Source organism: Staurois parvus, unplaced genomic scaffold (assembly GCF_062004578.1).
Source record: "Staurois parvus isolate SC_StPar_1 unplaced genomic scaffold, SC_StPar_1.0 ptg000634l, whole genome shotgun sequence".
Taxonomy (NCBI): domain Eukaryota; kingdom Metazoa; phylum Chordata; class Amphibia; order Anura; family Ranidae; genus Staurois; species Staurois parvus.
In genome coordinates, this window is record NW_028318430.1 from 5,734,321 (window position 1) to 5,748,855 (window position 14,535).

Here is a 14,535-nt window from a genome sequence, read left to right on the forward strand (position 1 = left end):
ATACTGCAAGACACAACAGCAGTTTTCACAGTGGATGGACTACATTTATTTGTCATTTCACCAGCTTATACATTTGCTTGTGGAAATTGCTGACCATTTAATAGTGACACCATGTATGTCATGTCAGTCTACATCCCCCCAAGTGATTTACGTTTTGACATATGAACACCTGCATCCACAAAGAGTGATGACCACCCATTATCTCCCCTCTACCTGATCCAACTACCAGCCAATCAATCTCTCTGGAAAACACACACACTTTTCATTTTAACTGTCCAACAACCACGTTTTTCTAGTGTTAATATAAACTTTTATTGCAAACTGACAATATAGAATGGTCTTGATTATATGAGATTACATTTTTTTTTTTTTTACATTTCTGAAATATAACTGGGAAAGCAACATCTTAAGAATGCTGTAACTGCGAAATTTTGTTTTCTTATTTAAGGAACAATATGAAAAAAATATCAGTGTGACTGGTAGTGTTCTCAGCAGTAAATCTGTTAGGCTAAATAACTTAAGTTGCAATCACTTAACACAGAACAGGCTCCTGTAAGATCATGTTTTCCTGCTTGTGTGACTGCCTAAAGAGGAAAGGTTTGCATACAGCATTGCCTTTTATTATCTTTTTTTTTTTTTTTTTTTTTTTACCGTACTTCTGATAGGTTAAATAGGTGTGCAATCTGCTAAAAAAAAATATCAGTACCCTTCACCCCCACAGTGGCATCCCTACATACATTGTTTACAGCTTTCTAGAGCCACTGCTCCTATGAAAAGTCTCCCTCAACTGTTTCCATATTGCAGACAAGTAGGTGGGGTCTGCTTTAGGCTGGTTCTCATTGACAATAAGATGGGCAGACCCTGCCCACTTGTCTGCAGCATGAAGGCAAGCTGGGTCTGTTCACAGGAGCAATGGTAAATAAAACAAAATACATACTGATTTAGCATTTTTACAGATTTCATAGCCATCCTTTAACTACTGTGAGGATTTTGCATTCTCTACCAGCAAAATACAGTATAAGGAGTCAATATACAGTGTGGCAATTGGAAATAGTAGGAAGAGCCTTAGTTGCTGGCGAGTGATTGGTGTATGGGAGGCTGAAAGCAGCGCACATGTTCTACTGGAGTATTTTCTCCATCTCCTGCCTTCAAGTACTTGTCCAAGATAAAAAATATTTCATCGTTCAGAATCTGGAATTTACGGATGCGTTCTACCATTTTCTTCAAGGGCTGTAAAAGACAGATAAAGACAGTGATTAAAAACGTGACAAGCCACGTATTGCTCGTGGCTGATGTGTAATTCTGCATGCCACAAAGTGGATCTAGAGACAGCATAGCTCGACTTTCTTTTTACAACTGTTCTATTGCTTTCCAAAGTGAAATAGTCTGTTACAAAAGACAACACATTGCACTCACTGGCCACTTTATTAGGTGCACCTTGCTAATGTCAAGAAAATATCCCCCACACCATTACACCACCACCAGCCTAAACTGTTGATACAAGGCAAGATGGATCCATGCTTTCATGTTGTTTACACCAATTTCTCACCCTACCATCTGAATGTTGCAGCAACCAGTCTGCCCATTCTCCTCTGACATCAACAAGGCATTGTTGTCCACACAACTGCCGCTCATCGAATATTTTCTCTTTTTTGGCCCGGTGTCTGTAAAACCTAGCCACTTCAGATGTACTGCTACAGGGCGGTTGTGCTGCACAAAATCACATATATATATATATATATACACATATATATATACATATATATATATACACACACATGATTTTGCATTTCCATGTAGGTGGCTCCTAAGGATGGCAATCACCACGACTTGGTCGGGACTCGGTGATCGTCAGCAAAGCAATGCAGAGGTGATCAAATACCACTGAAAGAAAGCTCAATTATAGGGGGAAAAAAATGACAAATTTCATTTATGTACAGAGTTGCATGACCACGCAACTGTCAGTTAAAGTAACGCAGTGCCATTTAGCAAAAAATGGCCTGGTCATGAAGGGGGGGGGGTAAATCTTCCGGAGCTGAAGTGGCTAAAGATGGTTGTGCGTGAATATCCCAGTAGACCAGCAGTTTTTGAAATACTCAGACCAGCCGGTCTGACACCAACAACCATGCCATGTTCAAAGTTACTTAAATCCCCTTACTTCCCCATTCTGATTCTCGTTTTTAACTTCAGCAAGTCTTCTTTACCATTTCTAGATGCCTAAATGCATTGAGTTGCTTGCATGTGATTGGCTGATCAGCAATTTGGGCTACCAAGAAATTGAATAAGTGTACCTAATAAAGTGGCCAGTGAGTGTATATTAGGAAACCTGGTTATTTACATACCACATTCTTGATAATCTCATCCTTGCCGTCATGTTTCTGTACTTTCAGGAGATGATAGCAGAAGTCCAAAACATCAAAGCGACGGTGCTGACCCAAAAGGACAATGATCATACAGCCAGCCCAGTGAAGTCCGTCACCAAAACACTGCCTATTTTCGGAGGAGAAATATTACTAACAACATTCACTGTTTATATAATAACCAGAGAAGCCTACAAATAGAATATGTACATAAGGAAGACTATAAAAATGAATGTCGTACATGTCCATGCTGCAGGCTCAAATGGCAATGTATCAAACATCTAGCAATCTTTCCAAACACTTAAACACATCAGAAGGATTGAGCATTTTGCAGTGACAGATTCAGTATGCTTCTAGAGGGTGAATATATTCCAAGTGCTGAACATCATCTCGTGTTTGGCAACACTGGAAGCACATGAACAGAACAATGATGACTGCCCATGTGCACAAATATATCATCCATCTGAACTAGAAATGATTTGGAGCTTGGTCATTCGAGGAGACACTATATAGTTAAATTGTTACCTTGCACAAAATATTTAGGGAATAATTCAGCTGCAATAAGCCCCAAAAATGTTTAAATAAAGCAGATTTGATGTTACAAAACAAGCCTGTCTGATGATACATGATGCGATACAGTATACTTACTCCACAGTGAATTCATGAGTACCCACAGGTATGCAGTAGACAAACTGCATAGCACTCCAGAGTCTATGGAATTCTACACATTCATCTACATGCATCACACCATTGCTGGGAAGGGGGCCACGCCAGATAGGATCATCAAGATAACAGCGGACTCGGGTAAGAATGACTTCAAACATCGACAAGCCGCAGCAGAGACGTTCTTTGGTCAATAAGTCGCCCTCTCTTGCTATAGCAATTTGCTGTGAAAAAAAAGCCAACATAAAAACAAGCATTGTAAATATGCAAAATAACTATAGTAGTGACCGAATGCCTTAATCACTATTTGACCACCCATTTTAAACAATCGTCTATTTTGCATCTTTTGTGTTTTCAGTCACTGAGGAAATACCTGAGGAGTCCCTAATCTTTCTATGAGAGGCACCAGGTGGAGTGGAGCATACTTTGTTTCCAGTCTTTTCATCTTAGCCTCCAGACGTTCTCCCTCTGGAAATGAAAGCATATACATATGTCTTAAAAGGAATCTAGATAGTTTTAGATCTTTATTATACACTAGAAGACAACAATTGTTTTGGTTTTTCATTTCTTTATGACAGGCAAATATATATGCATATGTAATATCTGTGTGTTAATATCATTTGCAGCCAGCAGGGAGAGACCTATGCAAAACCCAGCCTCTGAAATCTCATCTTTTTAGTTTATGTTAAAAAAAAAACAAAGATCTGAATGAGTCAGAGGAAGGACAAGCAACACCTCTGGTAGTAGGAAGGACAAGCAACACCTCTGGTAGTAGGAAGGACAAGCAACACCTCTGGTAGTACATAAAACAGAGTCTTAACATTGTGCAACAAAGCATTAGAACATGGTTTTATAAATACAGTGTCGTGAATGCACCTCTCTAATGTATGTTTATTTGTAGATGAAATGTAATAAAAATAAAATGTTATAAACACCAGTTTACAAACTTGTAAATTAAAATTGTGTAACCGATTCTTCTCAAATATTCACAACATTGCTGATTTGGTGTTCATAAGATTTGTTTTCTGCTTTGCAATATCAGGTATACATGTGTTTTAACCGCCTCCCGCCCGTCATATAGTCCAATGACGGACGCAAGGCGGTTCTCCTGTTCTCCGGGAGCACGCAGCGGTCGGCGGTGCGCTGTGTCCCTCGGACACAGCAGATCACCGATCCATGGAAAGAGCTGAAGATGTCGGCTCAGTCATGTGATCAGCTGTGTCCAATCACAGCTGATCACAAACAGGGAAATGCCGGTTATCGGCATTTCTCTCCTCTCGAGCTGTCACGCTGACAGCTCGTGAAGAGAGGAGAGCTGGTAATCGGCATTCCTCAGAGGGGACATGTACACTGATCATCAGAGCACTGGTGATCAGTGTAGCCCCAGCAGTGCCACCTGTCAGTGTCCATCAGTGCAAAATCAATGCCACATATCAGTGCCTACCACTGCACATAAATGCCACATATCAGTGCCCATCTGAGCTGCCTTTCAGTGTCACCCATCAGTGCCAGTCAGTGCCACCTATCAATGCCAATCAGTGCCACCTATCAGTGCTGCCAAACAGTGCCCATCAGTGCCGCCTTTCAGTGCCCATCAGTGCCACCTACCAGTGCCCATCAGTGCCACCTATCAGTGTAGCCTATCAGTGTCCATCACTGCAGCCTCATTAGTGGCTGCAGTGATCACTTATTTACACAATTTTATAACAAAAACTAAAAAAAACACGTTTTTTTCCCCTAATTTTTCAGTGGTTTTTGGTTTAAGAAAAAATTAAAAACCCAGAAGTGATTAAATACCACCAAAATAAAGCTCTATCTAAAAAAAAAAAAATGATAAAAATTTCATATGGGTACAGTGTTGCATGACCACGTCATTCAAAGTGCAACAGCGCTGAAAGCTGGAAACTGGCCTGGGCAGGAAGAGGGTATAAGTGCCCTGTAGGCTAGTGGTTAAATATACTTTTATTCCAACCATCCAGATATCCTCCATCCACCTTGACACCATAGCTGTGTAAACCCCCATCTGCAGCCCAATCACCTCCACCCCACACTATTTTTTCCCAACTGTACAGACCCACAACCCCATCCTGTTTTCCACTACATATACACCATATTTCTGGATATCCAGTCTCTCCTAGCACTTGGATGTTATAAGTTGCACAACTACAGCTGTTGAATAAATACAGCTGGATAAAACAAAAACTGTGTCTTCATTTCAGGCTGCAAAGCAACAAAATGTGATTATTTTAAAGGGGGGGTGATTCTTTTCAATAACTACTGTAAATCTACAGCTCACAGCACAGTACATTAGCATGGTCAGAAAGTTGTAAGTATAAGGACAAATAAAAGAAAAAAAGAAAAGAATGTGGTGTTTACATATTTGACATCCAGAGTGGACCACTTCTTAACCTCCCTTGTGCTACACAACTAAAAGTTTAGTAATAAATAATAATAGCCAGAAATAAAACTCAGACAAGACAAACCGTAGAGTTCTTTTACAATGGCGGCCATTGGAAAAATGTCCCTATACTTTAGTGGTCAGTGAAAAAGTGCTCCTTTACAACATGTGAATAGGTCACCTCTTTGATCTTCATATGGATAAAAAGAGTAAATATAGTGCGACAACTGTTGCATTTTATTTACTCAATTACACTTGCAAATTCCTGAAAGTGTCATTATACGCAGCAGAAGCTTCATCTTGACAGTCATTCATACTATGTGATACATAGCAAGTCCTGGCTGTCATTTTGAAAGGATGTAAGAGATGAGCTCTAGAAACCATGCTGAAGTTTTTTCAGGATGCATGTTCTATAGCGAAGGTCCATAAGTGGTTAAACCAAAATTTTTTTTTACAATGCAGTGGGGCTGTGCCCATACTACATAGGTTAACTGCTCATTTTGTCTATGGGTGAACACAGAGCCTATACTCACCCGATCCTTCGATCCTCCCGAAAACAGAGCTCACTCACGTCCAGTGGCGGACTGTTCTTGCCATCCCACATCCAGAGCCAGTCTATGGGAGTGATGTCAGCAACAGTCCACAACACAAGACCGCTACACCTCAGGGGTGGGGTTGGGGGCACGGAGCAGTAGGGGTCTGGTCTTGCGCTGGGAAGATCGGTGGATTAGGTGAGTATATCTCGGTTTTCCAATCCCCTAGATAAAAACAAGCAGTTAACCCATGCAGTGCAAGTACAGCCAAACCATTTGCCTGGAGTTTTAAGAAAAAACACACCAGGGTTACTAAACCCAGGACCCTGAATTTACTCCCACAGTACACACAACATGGAAATACAATTATTTTGGTAAATATAAACTGCTAAATACCTTTTCTCATCAGCAGTTGGAGCAGTCTTCTGACTTCTATTAGTGGCCAGATGAGCACTGGTTAAAGCTTGTAGGAGAAGTTTACCTTCTCCATTGACTGCCCTATGAGACTGTATAACCCTTGACCCTCTCTCTGGGCAGTGCTGATTGGCCCTGTGCTGATCACATGCACTCTCCCAAGAAAAAGAAAGAACTGTCTAGCAGTACACACCAAATTGAGCATTTGCAGAGTGTCCCCGAGGCGTGTTCTATCAGGAGATGAAACGTGGAATGAGAAGAGGATCAGAGAAGTCAGGATCAAACATCCTTTTTACCCAATGCAGAGGACTAACCCCTTATGTTCCACATTGAGTATAACAAGCATACTTTACTGTATATACAGACTGACTTTAATGTTGTGGGTTTAGTAACACTTTAATGTTTTGTTTTTTTTGTTAAATAAGTGTTATGGGAGACAAAATACTTTTCAGCACTAGCAACCAGTAATAATCTACTTGTTATTCTTTAAAGCCATGTTAGACAGTAAAATCTAAATTGACGTTTATTACAAGCAGCAAATTTTTTTCCATTTAGCATTTTTCCCTTATTAGTACATATTTATATTAAGGGCAAGGAGTATAAAATGCCTAAAATTTTGCAATAATGTATCTCTTTTGAACTGAAAAACAGCTCCTGTTTGCTAATTCCTATTTGTTTTCTTTATTTTTTTTTTCAATTTCCTTCAATGTCCTGCCACTGACAGTAACCTACACTACTGTGATCAAATGTAAGACAATGGTTCATGTGTGTGTTCTGATATCAGTTTCTACTTCATACTATCCTGCCGAACCAATTTAAAAAAAAAAAAAAAAAAAAAAAAAAAAAAAGGGACATTAACTTTTTTTTTTTTTTTGCTAGTTTCCATGAAAAGCATCCTCTAGGGAAATACTCACCTTTTACATGGACTCTGGGCAGAATGTTCTGAAAAGGTGCAGCATGAAGCAGGTCACACACTTCTTCCAGTGACTAATGGTTAAATAACATACAGTTAGGGAAAAAAAATGATTTGCTATACAGAAGAAACATCTTGAAAAAGAGATACAGGCATATTAATACATAACTTGCTGACTGCAGTGATATCAATTTTCTGTTTAATTCGGTTGTGTGTTTGTAATGCTAGCTGCTGACAAACCAGAAACATTTCTTTCAATTAGTGTCTAATGTTCTAGTTAAATGAAGCCAAACTGCTGCACTTCAATGACTAGGCTAATTCTGTTGCTATGATACATCGAGATTGCAAAAGCATGTGATTAGCCAGTCATTTTGTCAGACCCCTCAGCCCATGAATCATAACATCGCCTGTATTTTCCCAGCATGATTGCTAATGGACTGGTACGTTTCAGTAAACGCACAATAACAACCTCCCAAGGAGTCCAGTCCCATTTTACAGTGTCACCTGTATCATGAAGAACCCCTCACAAGGACAAGGACTGTAATACCACTCTCATGCAAACAGCCGAGAGATCAACAGAGAACAGAAGTGAAGCCAGGGCTATTATAGGTACAATTATGAAGACCTGTAGTAGCTGATTAACTCATCTCTATGATATATCCAAAGAGTGTATATAAATCGCCATGCTGATTTTAACTAGGTGTTGCTTAGAAATTAACTCTCTTACATTTACACTCTGGGCTTGTTTATTTGACACTATCTTTGTCACTACTTAAAGATCAACTAAACAAAAAACTAAAAATGATTAAATTGCAGCTTACCAATTGTTAGATGTGGGGCAAGAAAAAACAATAGCAAATGCTGCGCATTTTCTATTGTTTATTGTGTTATATGTGGGAACACATCACATGCTAGCTGCATAATTATAAGGAGGTACCTATTGCGTTGAAGTTTTTTTCTATATAGATGTGAGGCATGCATTAATTTATTTTTTTTTTTCAAGATTTTCTCCTTTATTTTCACTTGGTGATTCAGCCATTGAGTTATTTTCCAACTTATTTTAACAGGCCAAACAGTCCAGACAAAGCAGTTTTTAAAGGTTTGAGACAAAACACTGACAGGGGTGCTTACAATGGTCAGCTTTTATTCATTTAAGTAAGGCCTTTATCATAAAAGAAAACAAATGCTTGCTGTGACTGTTTAAACAAAGTGCTATTTGGAGCGCAGCTTTAAATTTGTAGTCAAATGCACCTAAACCTGCTAGTCTAGTCTAAGGGAAGACATTGACCACAGGTTGCAGGAAAGAAGATCAATCGATTCTCCCATCGACACAGTGCGGTTTATTTACTAATGCTGGTTCAGTCAGAATCTGGTGCACCTGTACATGGTAGCCAATCAGCTTCTAACCTCAGCTTGTTCAATTAAGCTTTAGCAATAAAACCTGGAAGCGAATTGGTTTCTATGCAGAAATGTACCAGATTCTGAGTGAACCAGCGTTAGTAAATAAACCCCAGTAAAAGTTGATGGAGAAACCTTACCATGGAGCTCCCGTCCCTGCTGGGAGAAAACAATGATTACTGCATGCGACTATAGCTGCAGGCAGTAACTGCATACTACAAATACAACAGGCTTGTTGTAGCCAACACAATTAATGGATCGACTTGGGTACAGTCAGCTTGTCCATAGATGGTTGAATCTGAGATTCGATCTATGACTGACTAAACACTGCCCTTCCCCTCTCGGCTGACAATTCTACTTTCCAAAAGTGTCTGCTTTTCTACTCATCCATAATATAGTCACCCCAAGACATGAAGTGTGTTACTGGATGGATCACCAGTTAAGAGAAAAAAAAAAAAACATAAAAAAAAAGAAAACTAATGCAGCCACCACATCTATGAATTGGTTAGCTGCAGGGTGGATTTGATGTAAATTAAGTTGATTTAAATCACTAGTGAAAAGCCTTGATTTAAATCATAATTTTTAAAGAATTGTCATCTCTGTCTCGCAGCGGCTCCTCCTCTAACTCACCGACAGTCCCATTCACTTTAATGGGACAGCTGGTGATGCGGCAGTGACAAAACAAGGTGAGGGACGTGGCGGCAGCAGGTGAGTGGATGCCCACTGCCGTGATGGATCCAAAATGACAGATGCTCTTTAAATGTAAAGAATCCGACTCATTCTTGCTGGCAGTTAGAATCTTTAATATTTGCAAACCAAATGAAGGTTTCCTTTTTAGAATATTAAGCTGTTTTGTTAGTAAAACAGCGATATTCAAACCGATTTTAGGTTAATCACACAACTGGAGAACTACTCAAATTCTTTTATTTCATGTTTTTTCTCACGGTTACTGTGAAATTGTGTGAATGCATCAATGCAGTGCATGTTATCTCAGCTTGCAGAGCTTGGATTCATTGAATGAGTTTACCAAAAATGTAAATACTGCAGAATAAACAGCCTCATGCTACATAACGGAGCTCCATTTCATGCTGAATAAACTAAAATATTAATGTATCTTAAATAGAAATCTATCTTTAGTTACATTGTTACTCCAAAAGCATTTTATTAAATAAGTTTGATAAAAATAAAAAAAAATCCTATTTTAGAAAAAAAAATTTAAAAAATTATATTTTTAAATTTAAAAAAAAAAAATCATCGATTTTTATCCACCCTGGTTAGCGGTAATGTATTATAGTTTTGTTTTTGGGATTAAGACTGCTTTCATATAACATAGCAATACATATATTTTTTTTTGTGTGAAGGCAGGTGGGTAATATCCTGCAGCAACTATTTTATTGCATTGTATAGTAAGGAATTATATTCATAGACCATGGGTTATAAGAAGACTACCTTCAGGTAGCTGGCACTGGCAAAAAAAAGCCTGCTAGGGCCTACCTAATGCACACTCAAGCCTTGCCCGCTTCCGGAGGCTCCAGTTTTTTTGCTAGTTTCCTTACTGATGTGTTCTCCTCTGAAGAATTTTTCTTTTAAAAGCCTTAATTTCTTCCACATGTCACTTCTTTCAAGAACAGACCACTTATTGCCCTGGAATATCTAGCAATTTCTGGATTGGTAAGCCTTGATGTGTACCCTTGGGGAGCGCATTCACAGCCACTGTGTGGGGCCGGGCTGCAATAGTCAATTCAGGCATACGATTCTGTGTAAGGGATTCACATTGGCATGAAGTGCAATACTGTCAGAGATATATCCTGATATAATATATAGGAAATAGGAATATATATATTGGTACTGACACACTAAAGTTGTGAATCTGGATGCAGACAGACTTTGAAGCAGAGTCTTGTACTATGTCGAGAACCAGCAAAATACACAAATGAGCAATAAAAAAGGTATCACAGATTGATGTACATACCATCTACACTGGGCCAATAATCTACAAAATACCCAACTGAGCAATGATGGGGTGTCATGGATTGAGATACACACCATTAGTACTAGGTTGGAAACCTACAAAGTACTCAACTAAGCAATAATAGGGTTTCAAAGATTGATAAACATACTATGTGCACTAGAACAGGAATCTACACAATACCCAACTAAGCAATAATGCGGTGTCATAGAATAATGTACATACCAAGCTCTGTTCAATAAGAAGACAGAAGAGTAGAGCATTGCCTACTTCCCTCAGATTCTGAAAGCACACAGTCTTCAGTTCAGCATATTCTACTATGTCCTTCAGCTGATGATGAAAGAATTCCAAGATGCCTGATGTGCAAATACAAAAAATAATTTTATTTCTAGTCAATTTATGCAAGAAACAAAATATAATAAAAAGATGCAAGAAGGATTATAACTAAATTCACAGTAAGTGTATTTTTATAAACTGCTGACAGCCTTAGGATTTTTGGTACTTGGTCATTCATGCTTAAATTTTATTTCTTGCTACCTTCTAAATATAGGGGTATACTCTCACCCATATACGCTTCCTTGCTTCCCTTGCACTAACAGAGTGGGCTTCCAGGCATTCGGGAACATGTAACCTCCCCTACATACCACTGCTTGGGCCTGAGAGACCATTTATCTAGGGTGGACTCCTATAGCAGGGAGTCGGCAAAGGAGCATAGATCGGCGAGTATACCTTGCTGGGGGTGGGATATCTGGTGGCAGTGTCATTCTGCCCTGAATGGGCCAGTTACAGTGTCTTTCTGTATAAGCTGCTATGTCTGGGTCCTGTAAGTGTAAAAAAAAAAAAACTCAGCAAAATGAGATTCTATATAAGCAAAATGATTGTTAACAAGTAAATTGATGGACAACCAATTCAAAAAAGAAAGCTGAGAGGAGCATTGTTCAGTTCAGAACATGAATCCTTATTTTATGGATAGGATGAATATTCAAACACATGCTCATAATTCACCTGGGATAATGTGGAAAACAAACATCACTGAAGAATATACTTTCTATAGGTCAGTGACTCACTAGGTGCAAAGATAAAAATTCAATACCTTGAGATGCACCTGCGAAAACAAAATAGTCAATGGCAGCTCCCACAGTTTTTCCCAATAGTTTCCATTAAACTGCAGGTATAAAAGCTGGCCATACGTCAAGATTTTTTACATTCAGCCTACAGGGCTGAACAAGAGGAATCACTCTATTCATTAAACAGCGTGGATGGATGAATGTGCAATGTGAACTATTGTATTCTAACAGCTGGCAGTCAAAATACAGGGGTGGTGCCTGTATTTGATTGGATGCAGCAGCTGTTTGGCCACCAATCTTAAGCAAAATTGAATGCATGGTTTGGCCAGCTTCCAAAATTTTGGTTTCCACGGAAGGCTGATTTATTTTCGGATCCAGTGACACAGGTTAATTCAGATGTGAAAAGTAATGGAAATCATGAAAACATAACTTACCTGGGGAATAGATGACTGAAGCTTAAAAAATGGCATATGACTGAGCAACTGACTAGTTTCACATCTGCCTCCAATCTGAAACTGACAGAGGACCTATAGCCTTTCTAAAATATAACTAAAAAAAAAAATGCAGTTCAGGAAATCCGTGTTTCATGCACGTTTCTGGCACCATGTTCCATCTGCTGCAGGTGTCATTTGATTCCTAACGACACCTAGATGCAGATTGCAAATGCAGTGCATTGCCTGCACTGAATCCGGTTGCAGTGCACTTTCAAAATGAATGGGTCGAAAATATCATTGCATGGAATCACACAGAAATTCAAGAGTGCAAAGTGTAACAAATTAAAAATACAGCTACAAAAAGGATAGTAGCACTCTATAATCACCAGAATACAGCAACCGATATAGACTAGATGAAAATACTTGTGCTGTCACTTAACCAATCAACCAAAAAATATTTTAAATGACTGAACCACCATAAAACATTAATCAGTGCAAAGACGTAAAAATACAAAGCTGTCCAATAATTGAATAACCTTATATAATGACATAAGATAAATGTGTATCAAAAAACATAAAAGACATAATAGATAGAACGCACAGCCACTAAAAAGTCCACATATCTTTAACAAAAAAAAAGTCCACATATCATGTGATCAAAAAAACCTACTGCATTGTCTGTTTGAACAATAGCGATATCTTCATGATAATAAAGATTACATATATAAAAACCACAGTAGTGTATAAAATGCAGTAAACCACAGTAGTGTATAAAATGCAGTAAACCACAGTAGTGTATAAAATGCAGAAAATCAAGTTCTAACAATCCACTGTGATATCAGAGCACTGAGGTTTTCACAGGCTGCACAAAGACACACTACCTCTACACCAGACAGTCAGCCCTCCTAATACTGAGATCAAATGGTGCTTGAGGGTAAAACTATGAAACAAGGTCACCAGACAGCCATAAGGATGGGTGTCATCATTCAGGTGTCAGATCGCAGCAGCAGTTTAATCAAGCTCTCAAACTCTTTCAGATAATGTTGGCTGTGCCCCCACCAATTACAATAGTGTTATGGCCCCAAATAAAATGGAAGAAAGTAGAGGAGATATAGTGCATCCCCTTCTATAAAAATGCTTTATCTAATTACAAAGATACTCATGCTAGGAACAGCATGTAAAAGTGAAAACCTGCTGCTCAGCCGAGCGCACGTGCAAGATGATGACATAACCAAGGTCCTGCTCAACTAGTTTTGTCACACCGGACATCTTCAGGGGACTAAATTGATTGGTGCCGTCGACAGACCATTTTATATACAGCTAAAAGCAGGCAATAAGACAACTCATCTAAATTTCAGATACATTGACAATATTTGAGCTCAAAAGGCATTAAATAGTATACTACTGCTAAAATGTATGTAAAGCCCACATATTTCGTTTGGATAGAACAGAAATCTCCAAACTTCAGAAGGGTATACAATCTGAGTTTTTTTTTGTTATTCTGTTCAAACATCTTGTAAGAATACACAGATCAGTGCTTGAAGCCATTGGGTGCAAGAGCTGATTGGACACTGATTTTCCAGCATGACTATTTGACAGAGTTTGTTAGTCCAGCTTCCGTTGAACAGACAGCAGTACACACGTAGGGGGAGAAATAATAATGCCAGAGTCCAGGCACTCTCTTTCATCACGCAGGCCAGCATGGATGGTGGAGCCTGGCAGAGTCTCCAAGATGTCCGGAATCAGCACATGTGGAGTCTGACGTCATCAAAACGTGCCACGTTTCTAAGCATGTGCAGGACAAGATGAGTCCAGGCGCGCTCTTTCATTGTGTCCAAAGTCACATGACAAGTTGCACAAGTGTGAATGGAGCCTTAAAGTGGAACTTCACTCTCTAAATCGCCATTTACTATTCTAAATCCTTATGCTGCCAGCATTAGTAAATAGATAGGAAAGTATATAATTAGTTGTTTTAAACAGTTTTTAACATTTCTTTAATTACTATCTACTGTAGTTCCCATGCCTAGGCAAATGATGTCATACATCCCATGAGTCTTCAGGAAGGGAAAAGGGGTTTTCTCAGCCAAGCACATCCTCCTGCCTACATGCAAGATGGTGTGATTTTTAATTATGGATCTCAGCTTCTAAATTTGATGATCTCATTTTCGTGATAGTGAAATATAAGGTTTCATGTTTGAAAAATAGCTTTGAGTTAATAGTTATAGATGTTAAACTAACAGGTCTATAACTACTTGGTAAAGATTTTGACCCCTTTTTAAATAATGGCACCACATTGGCCTTACGCCAATCTAGTGGTACTATGCCAGTCATTAAAGAGTCACTAAAAATTTGAAACAATGGCTTTGAAATGACAGAGCTCAATCCT

At 38.9% G+C, this 14,535-nt stretch overlaps 1 protein-coding gene across 4 annotated transcripts in view; it reads right to left on the minus strand.

The window, feature by feature from the left end:
• Positions 1–287: 287 nt before the first annotated feature.
• LOC149449234 (cytoplasmic FMR1-interacting protein 1) overlaps positions 288–14,535 on the minus strand; it is a 161,514-nt gene continuing 147,266 nt past the window's right edge. For all 4 annotated transcript variants that reach the window (XM_089693504.1, XM_089693507.1, XM_089693505.1 and 1 more), the window contains exons 26-31: positions 10,874–11,004; positions 7,283–7,355; positions 3,397–3,491; positions 3,009–3,247; positions 2,343–2,490; positions 288–1,230 (exon numbers count right to left, since the gene is read on the minus strand). In XM_089693504.1, coding sequence (XP_089549630.1) covers positions 1,066–1,230; positions 2,343–2,490; positions 3,009–3,247; positions 3,397–3,491; positions 7,283–7,355; positions 10,874–11,004 — 851 coding nt within the window. In that variant the 3' untranslated portion in view covers positions 288–1,065. The remainder of the gene's footprint in view (positions 1,231–2,342; positions 2,491–3,008; positions 3,248–3,396; positions 3,492–7,282; positions 7,356–10,873; positions 11,005–14,535) is intronic.